Source organism: Penaeus chinensis, chromosome 19, assembly GCF_019202785.1.
Source record: "Penaeus chinensis breed Huanghai No. 1 chromosome 19, ASM1920278v2, whole genome shotgun sequence".
NCBI classification, from domain to species: domain Eukaryota; kingdom Metazoa; phylum Arthropoda; class Malacostraca; order Decapoda; family Penaeidae; genus Penaeus; species Penaeus chinensis.
The window spans coordinates 26,085,883-26,105,711 of NC_061837.1; the positions used below are offsets into that span (position 1 = coordinate 26,085,883).

General features: G+C 50.0%; 1 protein-coding gene across 6 annotated transcripts in view; it reads right to left on the reverse strand.

Moving 5' to 3' along the window:
- LOC125035408 overlaps positions 1-19,829 on the reverse strand; it is a 412,822-nt gene that overhangs the window by 44,741 nt on the left and 348,252 nt on the right. For 4 of the 6 annotated variants that reach the window (XM_047627780.1, XM_047627782.1, XM_047627778.1 and 1 more), the window contains one exon: positions 15,006-15,068. The exons of the other annotated variants lie outside the window; for them this stretch is intronic. In XM_047627780.1, the coding sequence (XP_047483736.1) occupies positions 15,006-15,068 (63 nt within the window). The remainder of the gene's footprint in view (positions 1-15,005; positions 15,069-19,829) is intronic. 6 annotated transcript variants of the gene reach the window in all.

Consider the following 19,829-nt stretch of genomic DNA (forward strand, 5'->3'; position numbering starts at 1 on the left):
AGAGATCCGCTGGGAAAACGGCCGAACTTGATAAAGAAAATAGAAATAAATGAATAAATACACGAGGGAATAACAGAGAAGAAGCGAAGGAATGACGAGAGGAAGGCGAGGCGGCGGCGGCGACGGCAGCGGCCGCGAGGGGCGTCCCGACCGAGCCACTTGCCAGCACAAGCATCCGACCACAATCAAGCCTCCGTTTTGTGCGCGCGCGTTGTTCCAATTTCCACCTCGCTTACCGGTTCGCAAAGCATCCAATCTTCCTTCGCTGCCTGTCGGAGTGCTTGGGGCGAACGCACTCGAGCCGATTCCCCGTCATTTCTTTCAATTTGCGGCGAGACGGAGCGGCCGGCGGATTCGCAGGTGACGCTCGCCAGCAAGAAAGGGGTGTGGGTGACGCCGGCCCGTCGTCGGCTGTGGAGTCGGCTTCCGAACGAAACCACGACGGCGAGCGGGGGTTGAGTGTGTTGGTGGGGTTGATGGGGAGGAGTTAATGGGGGAGGGGACTGATGATTTTGATGGGGGAGAGGCTAATGGGAGAGGGCGTCTTCAGATCTTCTAACCCTCCATGGCGACTGGCCGAAGGCGCATTCACCGTCGTCTGACTCCACAGCTCGCTGTACTGGACCAAGAACGTGGTAAAAATGATCCGCCATTTAGTGTTTTCCTACAGCTCTAACGCCAAACCACTTCCTGGCGGTGGCTGGGCGACACACTCGGCTAACGCTGCAGTCGCCGTAGTAGGCAGACGGGAACGATAAGGACAATTACCTGCGGCCAATCCGGCAGCCCCTAATCCTGCAGGACAGACAAATATCCAGGTTAATATCCTCTCAGCACGAAGACCCCCAAGAGACTCTCAGCTACTCGCTATGCCATTGTCTTCTCCCCTCCTGCTACTCTCCCCATTCAGTCACGCTAGTTAGCCCTCCTTCCTTCCTTCCTTCCTCCCCTCCCCTCCCTTCTCCTTCTCCGCCTCCTTCATTTCTCCTTCTCCTCCTCCTTCTTCTTCTTCTTCTTCTTCTTCTTCTTCTTCTTCTTCTTCTCCTCCTCCTCCTCCTCCTCCTCCTCCTCCTCCTCCTCCTCCTCCTCCTCCTCCTCCTCCTCCTCCGCCTCCTCCTCCTTCTTCTTCATCCCAGCCCTAAATCCTCGTGTTTGCTCATCACACAACTGCTTCCTCCCACGCAAATTACGGCTGTTTGTTCTCCAGCCGCACAGCCGAGAGAAGTTGTGGCGCTGCGAGGCCCGAGAGCTGTGGCTGCGGCGAAGGAAGGACTGGCAAGAACAGGCTGATGCTTGTGCTTGCATGGCCTGCTTGCACCGTGAGCGCGGCTGATCTCGTCGCGTTCTGATCATCCTCTTTTAGTAGCTGTGAATGCTCTGGTTTCTATACCGTCGGGATATTCAGACTGAGGCCGAACCTTAGGCTATCTTACAGAATCAGACCGCGAAGAATTACGCCGAACTCTAGAAAATGTAACCAAAACGACAGAAACATAGATCGACAAAAAAGGAAAAAAAAAAATAGAAGGATAAATGGACAGACAGAGATTGCACGAGATGTGACAAAATAAAAGGGTTGCAGGAGGATAAACGCAACCACTTCCTTGACCAATCCCCGGCCCCCCTCTCTTCACCCGCATCCTTTACAACCCCCAGCAAAACCTCTTCCTTCACTACCTAAACAACGACTAAGCCTCCCCTTCCCCCCACCACTCCCCACCCTCCCCGACCGCGCATATCCCAAAGACTCACGGTCGAATCCCGAGCGCGTGTCATGATTACCATTTCCCTCAGGGCCAGAGCGGAGTGTGAGCCGCGAACAGGGGGGATGTCACGCCCGTTTAGAAAGGACGGTGCGAACTCCTTCTGACCTTGCCGTCGGCCGTGTTTACGGGGGTGGACGTGTTAGCGAGGTAGGGGCGATCACCTCCCTAAACGCTATGCTAATATCGTATCATTTACATAAACAGGGAGCCGATCAATAACGAACGTCAAAATCAGGATAAAGGCCGATTATGTACGGGAGTATCCATGAACAAAGCCTTCGATATGATGAGGCACCGCTCTCTGCGAACTGATTCTCGGTCAACACCAACACAACAAATGCTGGTGATGCAGGTGTAAGACGGTAAATCTTCGGTGAATGATGCGAACAGTGCGACTGGTAAAGGCAGGTGAGATTTGCTCCTCTTCTCCTCTTTCTCTTCCTTTTGCCCTTCTGTCTTTCTTTCTCTCTCTCTCTCTCTCTCTCTCTCTCTCTCTCTCTCTCTCTCTCTCTCTCTCTCTCTCTCTCTCTCTCTCTCTCTCTCTCTCTCTCACTCTCTCTTCCTTCCCTTCCTCTCCCACCCTTCCTCTCCCACCCTCCCTCCCACCCACCCCTCTCAGTCCCTCCCTCCCTCCCTCTCCGTTATCACACCTCCACCCACACTTGGTGCAACAATACCAGTCCCTTCTCCCACAACAGCAGTAAATACCGCCCACGTGCTCACTTAAAACAGCGCTCTCTTGTTTACTTGTTACTGAAGTCGATGGGACGAAAAAAGACTTTTGGACATTTTATGTTGGAGTTGAAATCCCACTGCCTGTAGTTTGCAAATTGAACTAGTTATTCATTATTCTTTATTTCTGATTACGTATTTTTAAATCTACGTTTACATATTCATGATAAACTAAGCCATCTATGAAGATTAAATTATGTAACGGGAGGAGAAGAGAGAGGTAGAGAGAAGAGAAGAGAGGAGAGGAGAGAGAGAAGAGAAGAGAAGAGAAGAGAAAAGAAGAGAAGGAGAGGAGGAGAAGGGAGAGTAGAGAAAGGGAGAGGAGAGAGAGGGAGAGGAGAGGAAGGGGGAGAAGAAGAAAGGAGAGGACGGTGGAGAAGAAAACGGAAAAGTAGAGAAAGGGAGAGGAGAGGAAGGAAGAAGAGAGAAAGGGAGAAAATAGATGTAGGGCGGAAAGAAAAGGAAAGGGAGAGGATTGCTGCCCTGGTAACAGTGCACGAGGGGAGAGGGGCCTTGACAGTACAAGCTGCCAAGTACCGGGTCACCTCTGCACCCGCCGTCGACAGCACTTACTTATGATTTGCATATTTGATGTCTCCGGTTTGAATAATGAATGGATTTTTTTTTCAACGAAGCAGATCTCTCTCTCTCTCTCTCTCTCTCTCTCTTTCTCTCTCTCTCTCTCTCTCTCTCTCTCTCTCTCTCTCTCTCTCTCTCTCTCTCTCTCTCTCTCTCTCTCTCTCAGATCCCCTATACACTCTCGTCCTTGCCGGGTTCAATCACCGATTCCATTTAATGCCTCAGGCGTAGATCCTCATTAAAGAGAATTATACGTGGTTGCCGCCTTGACCACACAACCGCGCCCCGTTAATTCATTCTTAGTGGCCTGAGAATGAGAAGAGGGGAGAAAGGAGGAAGGGGCGGGGGAGGCGAAGCGAGAGGGAAGTCGCGAATTTGAGTTTCTATCTGACAAAAACTCTCGAGAACAAACACACACAATCCCTCGCGTGAAATCTCGTATATGTGCAACAAATCAACCGTCTGCAATGTCTGACTTCTACGAAAGAAACATGAATCCACTGCATTCTCAGCAAGAAAAATATGCGATTACCCTCGAATATCAAAAAGCATATGTTTGCTGTCATTCTATATTCTGTCTCAAGTCTCTGTCTCCTCCCTTCTCTCATTCCCTTTCTCTCCTCTCCTCCCCCCCTCTCTCTCTCTCTCTCTCTCTCTCTCTCTCTCTCTCTCTCTCTCTCTCTCTCTCTCTCTCTCTCTCTCTCTCTCTCTCTCCTCTTTCTCACTCTCCCCCCCTCTTTCCCGTATTTCTCACTCTACCCCCCTCTCTCTCTTATCTCTCCCCCCCTCTCTCTCACTCTCACTCTCTCTCCCTTCCCCCCTCCCTCTCTCGCTCGCTCGCTCGCTCGCTCGCTCGCTCGCTCGCTCTCTCTCTCTCTCTCGCTCTCTCTCTCTCTCTCTCTCTCTCTCTCTCTCTCTCTCTCTCTCTCTCTCTCTCCTTCTCTCTCTCCTTCTCTCTCTCCGTCCCTGGCACTCCCTCTCACCCCTATAGCCTGAGGCACAGTGCCAGGCCCAAGGTTATGGTGAAGCTCCACTTTACCTGTCAGCTTAATGACCTAAATCCTCATTCATTATCATCCTTTAATTTAGGGTTTTGTTACTCAACCTAACCTTAAACCCAATTTTAGGCCTGCAGGGATTTCTGATTAATAAAAAATCCCTTTTCAACCTACACTCTACTTGTTCATAGTTTTAAGAATGCTTATAGAATTGGCTGAGAAAAAGAGCTACAACACGAGATAAAATCATAACTGACGCATACATACAAATATACACTGAGAGAGAGAGAGAGAGAGAGAGAGAGAGAGAGAGAGAGAGAGAGAGAGAGAGAGAGAGAGAGAGAGAGAGAGAGAGAGAGAGAGAGTCGAAAGGGACCTGGTAATACATACGTCAACATCAGCGGTATCTCTACGTCTGCAACCATAGGGCGCTGCACATACTCCCTGCCATGTGTCATGCACATTGCTACCTAGGGTGACTTAAAGGGGTGCGGGGAAGAGGTAGTGTGAGAGCGGGCATTGCAGTGAGATATTTGCACCAGGAAGAGAGATAAGGCATAAAAAATGAGGGCCAACCCCACGGACAATGCAACATAGTAACTGTCATTTGTGAGCAAGCAATCCCTAAAAAAAAAAAAAAAAAAAAAAAAAAAAAAAAAAAAAAAAAAAAAAAAAAAAAAAAAAAAAAGTATAAGAAAGAAAAAAAGGGGGAAAAAAATATATATGTATATAAATATATGATACTGCGAGACAGAGCAGAGGAAAAAAAAACGCAGAAAGTCATAACAAAACGTGAAAAAAATGAATATATGCAATGAAAGAAAAACTAGGAAAAAACATACAAGTCAATAGAGCGAGAGACAGAAGCGTTGCATCAGTGGCGGTTGAAGAGTCGGAGACGGAGAGGGAGGGAGAGAGGGAGGGAGAGAGGGAGGGAGAGAGGGAAGGAGAGAGAGAGAGAGGGAGGGGATGAGGGAGAGGGAGGGCGAGAGGAGGGGAGGGAGGGAGGGCGAGAAGACGAGGGGAAGGGGAGGGGGCTGTGGAGCATCAGATAGCGGCCACACAACAGGAACGCGTTGTCAGAGAACAGGGAGTGGTGGTACTTAAGGGGGGTAGGGGTGGAAAATGGTTGGGTGGGGTGGGGGGGAGATGCAGGTCGCTCCTTGACACCGACACTTCACTCCGATTGTGTCATTCTCATTATAATACGCTCATTATATGTCACGGCACTCGCGTAGTGACACAAAGTAACCCGTAATCCCACGCCCTTTCTCTTCCCTCTCTCCCTCCTTTCTTTTTCAACCCACACTAAAATGATTGCACTAGTAATCGCCATACCAACCATTACGACTTCAGTAAATCTAAACAGACTAAGAAACTCACTACAGCTAAACCCTTAATTGAGATGACTTTCGTTCCATATATATTTTTTTTATTCTTGTCTCTCATTCTCTTATCATCTCGCCTCTTCTCATCTGTTCCTCTTACCCCCCCCCCCCCCTCTCTCTCTCTCTCTCTCTCTCTCTCTCTCTCTCTCTCTCTCTCTCTCTCTCTCTCTCTCTCTCTCTCTCTCTCTCTCTCTCTCTCTCTCTCTCTTACAACGAATATACAAAAGCGAAAAAATATTTTTATTATCATGTTGTTTTTATTCATTATTCTACGCCATATCACCACACATCCGGTCGCGTACGCAGCTGTGGGAGCAAAGTCCATACAGCCATCAGTTCGGGTGTGTGAGGGAGGAAGAGGGAGAGGGAAGTAGAAAGAGGAAGATGGAGGTAGAAGGATGGGAGATGAAGAAGGAGGGAGAGGAAGAGAGAAAGGGAGAAAGAAAGAAAGAGGAAGAGAGAGGAAGACAGAATGGAGAAAGAGTGAGATAGAAGTTAGAAGAAAGAGGTAAATAAAGGAAGGAGCGAAAAAGAGAGAAAGAAAAAGAACAAGAGCGAGGAAGGGCAAACAGAAAGGAGAGGAAGACGAAGAGATGAAAAAAAGGGAAAATATAAGTGACAAAAATAATAAGGAGCATGAATGACAGGAAAATGAAAAAAAATAGAATACAAAGAGCAAAAGGGAGAAGGGAAGGGAAGAAATAGTGCATGCGCGCGGAGAACTGAAGGGGAAGGGAAGGAGGGAAATGAGCAAGCATTAATTCCCATTAAATCCTCATTTTAATGTTACTCGAAGCAAGTCATAAAAATCAACGTTATCATCATTCATTTTTATCACTGTACACAACATCACAATTACTATACACTTTTCGTCGAAGAAAGTGGAATCGTTTCAACATGCGACTTGGATTCTTTTATTCTGTAACGTAATTCCTGTTATTACTGCCTCTCTTCTTGCTTCGCTATGGCACTATTATCTTCAAAATCCTAGTGGAAACTTTCTCATTTTTATAATTGCTCCTGGCTCTTTCTATTCTCTCTCTCTCTCTCTCTCTCTCTCTCTCTCTCTCTCTCTCTCTCTCTCTTTCTTTCTTTCTTCTCTCTCTCTTTTCCTTTCTTTCTTTCTTCTCTCTCTCCTTGCCTTCCACTCCGTGCAGAAAGTATCTCCAACACCGCATGAGGGGTGGATCACGCCCGCCACACAGTACCTCGCCTGTCCTCCTTCACCTCAGCGTCGAGGTTTCTTCACCCTCCGATCCCCTCCCTCGACCCCCCAATTCCCCACCCACAACCCCCTTCCCTCCCCCGATCCCCAATTCCCCACCCACATCCCCCATTTCCGCAACCGATCCCCGCCCCTTCGCCGCCTTCGACCACAGGTTACGATCCGTAAACGAATATGATTACTAACAGCGACCTTTTGTTGACATGATGGACGTGCTCATGCATATGCGTAGCGGCGTCAAGGACTTGTGGACATTCAGCTTGCGAGTAGCGCGGAACGGCGATAAACATGCAGATATGTACACAAACACGAACTGACTCGTACTGAGAGAGAGGGAGAGAGAAAGAAAGAAAGAAAGAAAGAGAGAGAGAGAGAGAGAGAGAGAGAGAGAGAGAGAGAGAGAGAGAGAGAGAGAGAGAGAGAGAGAGAGAGAGAGAGAGAGGGAGAGAGAGAGTAAATCATACTGTAAGACTTCAACTCGGCGCCACCCGAGTATTGAACTTCCAGTCCTTTCCCCTTCCCCCACCACAACACCTCAAAGAGCACGATGGCCAGAACTTGAAAAACGATACGACAAGCATAGACACAAAGACACGGACACACACACACACACACACACACACACACAGACACACACACACACACACACAGAGGCCCGTCAACCCCCACCCCATCCTTTTCCCTCAGTCGCTTCCATTAATCGCATTCTTTTGAAGGAGAGAGTCGGGAGTTACTCCACGCACTTGAGGTTTACGACAGCAGCGGGAAATGCCACCTTCCGTTGTGAATGAGAGAGGGGTAGAGGGATGAAGTGGGGGAAGAAGGAAAAGGGGGAAGGGGGAAGGGGGAAGGGGAAGGGGAAGGGGAAGGGGAAGGGGAAGGGGAAGGGGAAAGGGGGATTGAGAAGGGGAAAGGGGAACGGGAACAGGATGGGAGAAGGGTGATGAGAAAGGGGAAGGGGGAAGGTGGAAGAGAAATGGAGAAGGGGAAGGATGAAGTAGGGAGGAGAGGAGGGAAAGATAAAGAAGTTTGGGCTGAAGTGGAAAGAGAAAGGGAAAAGGGGAAAAGGAGGGGGAAGAGAGGTAGAAGGAAAAAGTGAGAAAGAAGAGAGGGGCAAACAGAAGGGGGATAAGGATAAGAAGGAAAAGAGACATAGGAAAAGGACGCAAGAAAGAGAAAAGGGGAAGGCAAAGAATGGCAACGACAAGGAAAAGGGCTTGTGAGGGGAAGAGAGGGGCTGCTGATGATAACACCAAGGCAGTGAAATCCACGAGGAGGGAAAGGTAAAAAAAAAGGGTGCACGGGGAGAGGGAGGTCCGGACAGGGAAAGAGGGGTATGACAGACTCCAGAGAAAGGAAATACGGCACTTAAAGGAGTTACTAATGGCGTGTATCGAAAGGGGAAGAAGTGAAGGGGGGCGAGATGTCTCAGACGGGCGACCCATCACTGACGGCCACTTATGATGAGCGACGTCACTTGCGAGAGGTCAGGAGGCGGGTCGGCGTCGGACATCAAACCCTAGACGTCCGTGGGCCGAGACGTCGCCGCACTGATGTAACAGAGATGCATTATTCGCGGAAAAGGAAGAGTTGAGTCAGAGCAACCGGCGGGCGCCCGGCGGTAAGCGCTTGCGGTGCGCGTGCGGTTTGGGGAAGGTTTTTCAAAAGTGAGCAAGGTTACCGACGAGAATAAACACGCTCTTCTGATTCTCGAGATACCAAGACGTTACGTCACTTTCTCCAAGACTCAGCTTTCGTCTTGGGGCGTCTTGGCGACCGCAAGCCCCTCGATGACCGTCAGAGGGACTTCGAGCCAACGACGGCGCCCCTCCTTCTGCCCGTCGAGGGTCGCAATTTATCCGAGCAGATTTTTAAGAACAAAAAGGAAAGGCCCTACTTACGCATACAACAAAAACTTTCCCTTCTCCCATTCCCTCCATCTTCTCTTCCTTTCTCCCTCTTGCTCTGTTTCTCTCCGACCTGGCAAGACGGCGTGTCCAACCGCAGCCAAATCCAAGAGATTAGGAAAGGGAGATGACAAAGGGAATAAGAAGAGCGGAAGGGGAGAAGGGAATAAGAGGGGAAGGGAAGGGGGAAGGGAGGAAGAAGGGAAGGGAGAGAAGGACTCCTAGGCAACCGACCCAACTTGCAAAATCTGCATCAATTATTCTGGCCAAACCAAGGCACATGAGGGGTGTTGACACTCGAGAACACTTACAACATAATTAAAACTTTCTTGCCCTGGGATGGGGATGCGAGGATGAGGATAGGAGGGATGGGGAAGAGGAGGGAATGGCGGGCGGAGGGACCCCACTGTTACGGTGCTGAGACCACTCGCTCGCAGACGAACGTGTGCACGAGCGAATGTGATCCGAAGTTAATCGCGACAGAATCACGAAATAATCAAAATTCCTTGTCCTTGAAACAGACCAAAGTTTTAACAAGAACCAACCGAAGGAGCGGGAGTCCGACGGATCACGTGTTACCCCGCACCGTCGCCAGGCCAGTCCACGTGACAGATTAATCTCGGTAATTATGCTCATTATCGAGGTTCTTCCGTTTTTCCTGCCTCCTCCCCGCGCACGCACTCCGGAACCAAACCGACGCGGGGAGATTACGCACCGCGGGGGGCCGTCAGGAACTCCGCCCGGGCGTCTGGCAATAAGCTTCGTCGCAGGGGAGGCGCACCAAGGCGTCCATGCATCTGTAAACGTATTTGTTAAACCCGCGAGCGTTTTTGTGCGTCTCCAAGTTGATGCGTCTCGGTCGCTGACACTCTCGCAATCAAAGCATTATCAACCACGATAATATCTCACGATACCTACGCAGATGGCAGGCGTGGCGTTGTGCTAATGCGGCAAATAAAGTGACGTCGTGTGAATATAACGGCAAAGAAGGAAATATGGGAAAAAAGAGGGTATAAAGAGAGAGAGAAAGAGAGAGAGAGAGAGAGAGAGAGAGAGAGAGAGAGAGAGAGAGAGAGAGAGAGAGAGAGAGAGAGAGAGAGAGAGAGAGAGAGAGAGAGAGCGATTGCTTTATCAAGTCTTGTCACCTCAAATGACACCGTCACCATCTGGTCCGATCACGTCACAACTAAATATTTTTCATAGAGCTATATTGCACATATGCTTGAAAAATACAACAAAAAATATAAAAATCTTACGCAAACACAGACAGACAGACAAGTCACACACACACACACACACACACACACACACACACACACACACACACACACACACACACACACACACACACACACTTACCTCATCAGGATGTGGTAGTGTCAAGTACCCATCTTGAAAACTAAAAATCCTAAAAATAGTAACACGAAAAAACACTTCTCCGGATTTTATTTTTATGTTTTTACCCACGCCTCATGCCACAGGAACGTGAACCTCCCCCGAACTCCCCCTTTAAAATAACATACTTTCTATAGTTAATTAATTCCTTCCAGAACCTTCCCGGACGCACGATCATTCAATATTGCAGGTCCGCTCGGCCAACATCACGTCGAAGGAAGGAGATGCACATTCCGACCGCCCTCCCCCCCCTTTTTACCTTCCCCTCGGCTTACAATCCCCTACTTAATAGCCCCTTCGCCTTCACCTTCACCCCCCCTATTTATCTTTACCCCTTATTCATCCCTTAAATCTCCACCCCCCCCTCCCTCATTCACCCCTTCAGTCTTAAGACCCTCCCCATTCATAATTTCAGTCTTCACCCCCCTCCATACACCCCGACATTTTCACCCCAACCCATTCGCCCCTCCAGCCTTCACCCCGCAATTTACCCATTCAGTTTTCCCCTACAGCCCCCCCCCCCCCCACTAGATTCGTTAAGACGCGTTGAAAACCCCTGATTTTTTTTTTTTTTTTATCTGGCGGTCGATTCATCTCCGAAAGCGTTGCGAATCCGAGGTTTGTTTGCTTATATTGAACAACCTCAACACGATGTGTGTAGGAGGAAGGGAGGAGGGGAAGAGGGGGTGAAGAAAAGGGGGGAAAGGGAGGAGAGGGAGAGGAGGGGAGGGGAGGAGGGAAAGGAGGAGGAGTAGGGGGAGGGGAAGGGGAGGGGAGGGAGGAGGAGGAGGATGAAAGGGGGAGAAGAAGGAGGATGAGACCTGAGGTGAAGGACGGGATAGGGGAGTCGAATTTTTATTATAACCAATTACTTCTTGGGAAAAGAAGTATTTGCCTCCCTCGCGCCGATTCCAATTCGGAATATCGATCCTCTTCAAATCTCTCGCGCTAATTGGGATTCCCGATGCCTTTTCTATGCCAACATTCTTCTCAAAACCTCGTCCACTTCGCCTTCACGTAAAAAAGGCACTTCACTTACACTTCTCTAACTAGGCTCCCCTCCATCCCCAACCCCCCTCCCGCCCACGACACTCCCTAAGAACCCATCAATTCGAGAGGGGGGAGGGAGGGAGAGGGAGAGGGAGAGGGAGAGGGAGAGAGAGGAGAAAGAGAGAGAGAGGAGAAAGGGAGATAGAGAGAGGAGAGAGAGAGAGAGAGAGAGAGAGAGAGAGAGAGAGAGAGAGAGAGAGAGAGAGAGAGAGAGAGAGAGAGAGAGAGAGAGAGAGAGAGAGAGAGAGAGAGCAGGAAAAAACGAGAAAGAAAAGCAAAAAGGTCCACACTCCTCCCACACCCCGAAAGACAGGAAGACGCGAACTCGTTACTCATGTCAACACAAGTATACCAACGACACACCGCGCGCGTGCCCACCGATGGGTCGTTGGCCCTTCACCCACATTCACGCACGCACTCGCGGGGGAGCCACCTTTTTAGAGCCCCCAGTATGCCTACGCAAGATAAATAACAGCGAAATTGCGTCCTCATCTGTGTGTGTGTGTCTGTGTGTGTGTGTGTGTGTGTGTGTGTGTGTGTGTGTGTGTGTGTGTGTGTGTGTGTGTGTGTGTGTGTGTGTGTGTGTGTGAATGCCTAAGTATTAGTTTCTTATCTGTGATTTTTTCTCACTCCTCCTTTTATATCTTTCCTTTTCCAACGAGTGTCTGTTTACCTCCCAATCCTCCGCATCTCGTCGAAATTTTCCTCTTTTAACTTTCCCCTTTTTTTCCGGCTCCGAATCACCTGTAGAAGGCTGATATACGAGGCGTGAAGTTTTCCCGATGTCTGCGGAATGCTGTTTGCATCACGGACGTTCTCCATTTCTCTTTTGCTCTCTCTCTTTCTCTTTCTCTTTCTTTGTCTCTTTCTCTCTCTCTCTCTTCTTCAGCTGCAGCCACTATCAATTCCTCGTCGTTAAGCCCTCCGTTTCTCCTCCGAACGGCGGGTATGAGGAAAAAACTGATAAATAAAGGAGGCAGTGACGGCGCAGTTACTCGAGACTTCCCACGATGAACTCACCTTCCGATCGGGACCTCTGATTAATTGGCTTGCCCGAAAATAGAGCTTTCGTCCCGCCATGAATGCTAAGGAGGCATCCGTTCCGCCCGCTCCTATTGAAAGCTCGAGCCGATTCCTGATCCGCGACAAATTCGGGGCATGCGGTCGTCAAAGACGCCCGGGGATCAGTCGGGCCAAGGCGATGCTACAACACGCAGGAGCCGAAGTTCGTCCTCCCGGGGCAGGTCGTGATTTAGTTACGGCGCCTCACCACCAGAGGCGCTGGTCGAGGGGGATTACACCGACCCCGACCTATGGGATTACTCGCGCCATGTAGCGGATTGGTGGGCCCGCCACGGCATTTTTCAAAGTCCTATGAACATTTTGTAAGCAGACGCTCCAAGGGCGACAGCCATTTCCCTCGCGACGAAGGCCGACAAATGAGCCCAGGCTGCAGCGCGTAGGTAATTAAGTATCCGCCTAGATCACGACAGCTGCGGACGCCTCGCTAAATAACAAAAACAGTTCGCTTCATCCTTGCAGAGTTAAACAAGCGCTCGTCTCCGGAATTCGTGTTTACCTTCGCGCTGCAGAAACCCTTTTCCGTGCGCCACGTGGCAGCTGTTGCCACCTTTGTAAACGACAACCTGAGCGCAGTCAACGACCACACTTTCCCCGCAAGAGATGGAAACGACCTTAACCTGCAGCCAAGACAGGTAAACAAGGGACGGTAATTGCTCGATTAATCTCAATACCTCTTTCCAAATACTCGTAACATTCACATATACCTCCCGTTTTCTCTCTCCTTTCTTCCCTCTTCTTCGTCCTCCCTGCCCCCGCACGCGTGGCCGGCGGGAGCGGGCGGGCGCGGGCGGGACGGTGTTGCACGGGCGTATTTTTGGCCGCGTTGAGGGCGAGCTGCGGCGGCCATGTTGGCTGGCTCGCCGCGCTTGCTTCTTCCAGACACTCAGTCCTTCTCGTGGCAGTCTGCGTCTACACTCCTTCGGTCCTTCGGTCCTGCGCTCAAGATAAACGTGGGAAAAGCTCTTACTTTAGAACGCATCCTCGGCCGATTTAATATCTGGTCTGTAAACATACGACTTCCCAAGTGGTTCTATTTAACGCTCTCCACATCCTCTCTCACCCTAACCTTCGCTAATTACACAGGTGCTTTCGTCTCTATTTTCTTCTCGGGGCTATTTTTCCCGCAGACACTTCCCGGAAGCTACAACCCCCCCCCCCTGCGTCAGGCCCCCACGGGAGCTTCCCAACACATGTTTGGTCAGCCGCCAGCGCCGCCGCCTCTTCCCTGATGTCACCGTCATAACAGTCCGCCGTCGCCTCTGCCTCCCTCGCTGGCGCTTCACCTCTCGGGGTCTTCCGTCTATTTGCGACCAAGGCGTGCCTGTCTGTCTGTCTGTCTGTGTTTGTTCCTCTCTTTCTCCCTCTTTGTAGTCTGTATGTCTGTCTCTCTCTCTCTCATTCTCTCACTCACATGCTCATGCCCCCACGAACGCTCGCACACATACCAACCACACCCACCCCACACCCAAACACACACACAACACACACACACACACACACACACACACACACACACACACACAGACCCAAACAAAAAGGTAACCACCAGCCAGTGCAACTTGCAACCCAACAATCACAGCAACATCCCATCAGCGGCGTCCGAGAGGGGGGGGGGGGGCTTCGGGCGGGGCAAAATTACCCGAGAGGGGAGGCAGAGAGAGAGGGGAGAGAGAGAGAGAGAGAGAGAGAGAGAGAGAGAGAGAGAGAGAGAGAGAGAGAGAGAGAGAGAGAGAGAGAGAGAGAGAGAGAGAGAGAGAGAGAGAGAGAGAGAGAGAGAGAGAGAGAGAGAGAGAGAGAGAGAGAGAGGAGAGAGGAGAGAGGGAGGGAGGGAGGGAGGAGAGAGAGAGAGAGAGAGAGAGAGAGAGAGAGAGAGAGAGAGAGAGAGAGAGAGAGAGAGAGAGAGAGAGAGAGAGAGAGAGAGAGTATAGGGAAAAAAAGAAGAAACAAAATATGTGAGGAAAGAAATCGAGGGGAAAAGAAGAAAAAAGAGGAGAAGCGGAGAAGAAAGGGGAACAAGACCAGAGAAAAGCGGTGAAACAAAGGGAACAAGAGAAAAGCGAAGAAGAAAAGGGAACAAGACAAGACAAGAGAAAAGCGCCTCCCCCCCCCCCCCCGTCCCCGCACCACCTGTCGGCGGCCAACGCAAACAGCGAAGATCACCATCTGGCGGCTCATCCCCACAGCGTCCTTGTAAACACTAATAATTACCGCACAAACGTGACGACGCCGAGGTCTCACGCCGCTTATCGACGCCATCCACCCATCTAACCCTCAGACGTCTTACTGCGCGAACCTGTTTCAACGCTACTTGTAATCTAATGTAATCTACAGGTATTTGCAGCGAAATCTAAAGAAGGCCGCTATAAATCCACGTTTACGTCCCTCTAAAATGTAAATATCGCTGTAAACATCAAGCAGCTGTCGCAAGTGAGCTCCCTACAGCCCGACATCATTATGGAAATCGCGTGTCCGGCGCTACATTCTATGCAACCATTTCCAAACAATGGTAGTTGCAGGTAGCTCTATTTTCTCGAGACAAATATTCATGAACTGCTGTTATTATCAACACTAATTATAGCCCCCCTCCCCTTCCCTTAACCAGCTAAGGAACGGGAGGTGGAAGGGGTTTGGAAGAGGAGAGAAAGAGAGAGAGAGAGAGAGAGAGAGAGAGAGAGAGAGAGAGAGAGAGAGAGAGAGAGAGAGAGAGAGAGAGGAGAGGAGAGGAGAGGAGAGGAGAGGAGAGGAGAGGAGAGGAGAGGAGAGGAGAGGAGAGGAGAGGAGAGGAGGGAGAGAGATGAGGGGGGGAGGGTCAGCGCTTCAGAATGCAACAGCACGCCTGCAACCGCTGCCCCAAGAATGGTCATTAACCAGGCTCGTCTTACCGTTCCCGCCCGCCTTCGCCCCGGCCTGGTGCGAGAGGGACCCTGCAAGGCCGCGACACTCACCTGCCAAGAGAAAAGGAGAAAAAAAATACATTAGCCAATAACAACGACTACAAAAGCAATAACTTACATAAAAACGAACGGACATCATTCCTCGGCCGAACCAGGTTACACAAAAAACAGGTACAAGGGCAGGACTCCCGGCGAGATTCGGCAGGCTGGACTGAGGTATGTAACTCCCCCCTATTCGCCCCCTCCCTTCAGGCACACAGATGCATCTCCGGCACTCGGGTAGTCGCTCCGAAATCTCTCTCGACGACCTCTCCTCTGCCATCTGTTAATATTACGGTCGTCTATCTCCCCTTCCTTTGGTAACTACTTCGAGAACAGCACCTCAGTGAAACCCAACTTGTCATATTTGTCAAGTGCAAGACAAGAAATAATAATTACAATAAATGAAAGAAAAACAATTCAATAAAGTAAATAAAAAGAAAAAAGACTATCACATAAGTCGAGATTCTGCCATAAAAAAATGGGAGTGATGGTAGAAGAAATTTCTGTCCCGAATAATACCACCTAACCTATTGTTTCCGTTTGAGGGACCTTGCCACACGTTCCCCGAATCTCTCCCCAATCCCCTTTCCCTCACAACCCCCTCCTCTCCTCTCCCACATTTCCTTCGTCTAACCCCATCATCGGACAACCCTCGAGCTTACGAGGCCCGACGCCAGGTGGCCACGACGCATACGCACCGAACGGAGCCCGCTCGGACGATCTCCCGAGACAGAACGGTGGCCTCTCTGTGGAAGCAACTGTTGCAACACCTATGGATTTTTCCGTAATAACCACTCGTTACGCCACAGGGAAACGCGCTGCTAAAAAAATATATTAAGTGTAAATATTAAATCATAATACGCAAGCACAGGCGTGCACACGCACGCACGCACACACACACATTTCATTTGCAAGCACCATAACCTTGACCGAAAGTCACGACGTCACCGCACAGCTCCCAGGCCGCATACCCGCCCGTATCCCGCACGAGGTCCTGACCCCGCGCGCCCCGAACCGGGCCAGTGGCAGCTCATACACTCTTGCCCTGTCGTCATTAAACCCTCAAGCAGCTGTTTAAACTATGAAGCAAGCCCGGCCGCCGCTGCTACATCAACACGCGCGTCGCAGCAACACCAACAACCGATCGAGTTCACCGCTTCGTTAAATGCCGAGTCACTAACCTTGAGCCCATATCTGATGAAGTGTTACGAAACTAATCGAACATTTCTTCAACATAAAAAAAAAAAAAAAAAAAATCTCGTCCATCCATAAACGGGGCGGTTGTTCTTGTCTCTCTGATTTATTGTCAATCAAATCGCCAAATTACTGAGTCTGATACTTCTCTATGCATTGGCTGTTCTGGCGTTGCGGCCCATTCATAAAAAAAGCGTGACTACGTGACTTTTTAGTCGAAGTCAAAAGACAAAATTACATACAAGCAACTCGAAGGAATTTCCTGCTAAGTCACAAACGAGTCCTGAGTCCCCGCGGCCACTAAGCTCTTTTACGCTGACCGCTAATTCCCTGTCACGATCTTGTCCGCGATAAAAGCTGCGTGAATGGAAGCTCCGTGGCCGCCCGCGAGGCCGGAACTCACGCCGCTGATCCTCGGTGGATTTTGCCGGTCATTCTGACTCGCCTTTCTGCGAGGGCGTGGGCGGACACAGCTCGGCCGGATTTCCCTACTATCTATGATTTAGTTCCATTTTCATTTTTCATATATATATACAGTACACATAAAACTCAATACCTCTCTGTTTCTTTCTCCCTTCTTCTCATTCGCCTTCGTTCCTCTTTCTCTTTCTCCTCCACCCCGCTCGAATGAATAATAAAAAAAGGAATCATCGCCTCGTAAAGGATTCAACTATCTAAGACAAACTGTTTCGCGATAACCCCCACCTCCCCTCCCCCTTTTTCCCCCTCCCCCATTTTTCCTCGCACAACAAACAAGTCCTTCCATGATCAATTGGTTGCTTAGGAACTAAACTGGCCACTCAGCGAGCATCACAAAGCATTCGCGCCCTCCACACCCGCGTGAGTGACCAGCGTTGTCGGGGGGGCGGCTGTTCACAAGTGCCAGCGATCAGGGAGCGGCACTCTTTGGCCCTGTTGTCGAGGTGCTGCTGCACGCCAGTCAGGACGCCGGCCGACTTGCGCGAAATATTTGGACGCGGGTTTGTTTGCTCAGCACACACTGAGGGACGTGTTTGCTTAATGTTATGATCTTCGTCACGCGGGCTGATGTGCGGGTTTGTGCTGTTGTCTTTCGTCTAAGACACTATTAGCTTTGGTCATTACTATCGTTGCTGTTGCTTTCATTAACCTAATCCTAGCTATACTTTGGCAAAATCAAAGGAGTCACTAAAACTCAATGAAAAAAAAAAAAAAAACTACTAGGGTTACACTACGTACCTGTTTTTGATTGTAAAAATTAATTAGGTGAATGGCTATATACACGTAAATACACACCAACATACAGATAAATATTGCCGACATACATACATAGACCCTACATATAGATATATATAGGGCCTATACAAATATAAAATATATATATATATTTATTTATTTCATCTCATGCATGAACTGCAAGTACGTCTTAGCAGTTCAAAGACTAAAATCTCAATATGTGTCGAGATGAAAATTATGTTTAGCGCAACCTTAAAAGGCCCTTTGTACGCAGGAAGAGTTTAGAGCCTTCTTAGAGGATAAAGCTCTTATCACGAACTATGTAAGAGGATTTGGAGCCCTCGACGGTGTTGTTCTAAAACACATGTGGAGTAGAGGAACCATCTGTAACTTGGGACGAAATATATGAACGACATACACTTTCACTCTGACATCAGTACGAGTACATCTCCTTACATAATATACATACATACATACACTCACACACACACACACACACACACACACACACACACACACACACACACACACACACACACACACACACACACACACAAACACACACACTGGAAGAGAGGAAAAAAACAGATGCCAAAACTGCATCACGCATTGCAACATGACTCAAGAGGAACAGCAGAATGAATGAACGTTTGGCAACACAAGTCAAGGATCAAGCAAGGCCGACAGTTGTTCACCTGTCACCGTGCACGCGACCCCCTTCCTCCCTCCCTCCCCTCCCCTCTCCTCTCGTCCAGATAGCAAAAGGAGGGGAAAGGGGAGAGGGGAGAGGGGAGAGGAGAAGGAGAAGGGAGAAAGGGGAGGGGAGAGGGGGATGGGGAAGGGAGAGGGGGGAAGGGAGAGGGGCAAGGGTGAGGGGAGGGGAGGACGAGTTCGAATGCAACACGTCGCGTCATGAATATTGCATCTGGCAGCCATAAACAAGAGCCAATCTGACCCGCGACATGGCCCAATATGGCGGCAGCTGCAAGATGTCCGCTTGGTCCATAATCCCCTTGGCTCCTACTTGGCGGCCGACCATCCTGGCCTCCGTCTCCGTCCTCAGCATCTCCCCCTCTCCCTCCCTCCCTCCCTCCCCCGAGGCCATCATGGGAACCACCATCGCCGTAATCTCTCTTCGGTAAATGCTTTTTCGATTACCTTTCTGCGCTGCTAGTGGAAGCTCCCTCCGGCTGCGAGCTTTTTGAGCTCTCGGTTTTTTTTTCGGACCCGAGTCGCCGAGCCTTTACATGGGTAAAGGACTTGTTCTTATCATCTGCTTATCAAATCCCATCATTCAATGCGCAGAAGGAGATCCAGCGACAAGCTTTCTGCGACATCAAACGTGCCCTTCGCGCGCTAAAAAGGGCATGTCCACGATGATCAGAGAGTCCTATCAATCATGTCCAACCAAGACTAATCTCCTGCGGGGGGTTTGCATCCTGCCGCCTTTGGAAAAAGAAAAAAAGAAAAAACAAAGAGAGAAATCACCTTGGTACTGAACAAAGCGCCACGTCCCGAGTTCAAAGCAAATATCAACACGCACACAGTTTCGCCTTGTGAGCCGCCCTGCCGAACAGGACCCCGACGGCGTGTGCATTATGCGCCGGGGCGATGGTAAAGCCATTGGGCTCTTTAAATCAAGGCTATTGCAAACACGTTCAGGGCTTATCAATATTCATTACTTGGTCGGCCGTCGAGGACACTTGGACGACAAGCACTGTGTATCTTCTTACTGCCAGGCTTGCTCGACAAAAACATTCGACTTCCCGGAGATAATCGGCGCCCCTTCCCCTTCCCTCCCCTCCCTTCCCCTTCCCTCCCCTCCCTTCCCCTCCCCTCCGTCCTCCTTTCTCGTCCGGCGCTCGTGAACTCCTCGCCAGGTGTTACTCTTGCTATTAGACCTGTCCAGCACTAGCTCCCCACCTGGAACGAGGTCTTCATCGAGAACGCAATCTCAGTCCGCCAGAACAGCGACCCATTATCATTTATATCATTATAGCTTTTGTTATTTTAGGCATCATTCGCTGGTAGTGTTTGAGCAAAGTCTCGAAGATTAAGGTAATAGCGAACATAATGGCGTAGGTTGGGGGGTCGTCGCCCCCTAACCCCCATGCATGGTAAACACGGTCTGTGTACGCACTAGATGACCAGGGTATTAGCACGGGGTATTGAGGCTTACGACGGAAAGCTTGCGAAGCATACCCTCGCACGGGCGCGCGCACACGCACACACACGCACACACACGCACACACACACACACACACACACACACACACACACACACACACACACATAACATTCCCAAACATACAGTGACGAAAGGTTCTTGGGCCCATGCGAGTAGAAAAGGTAAGCTAAAAA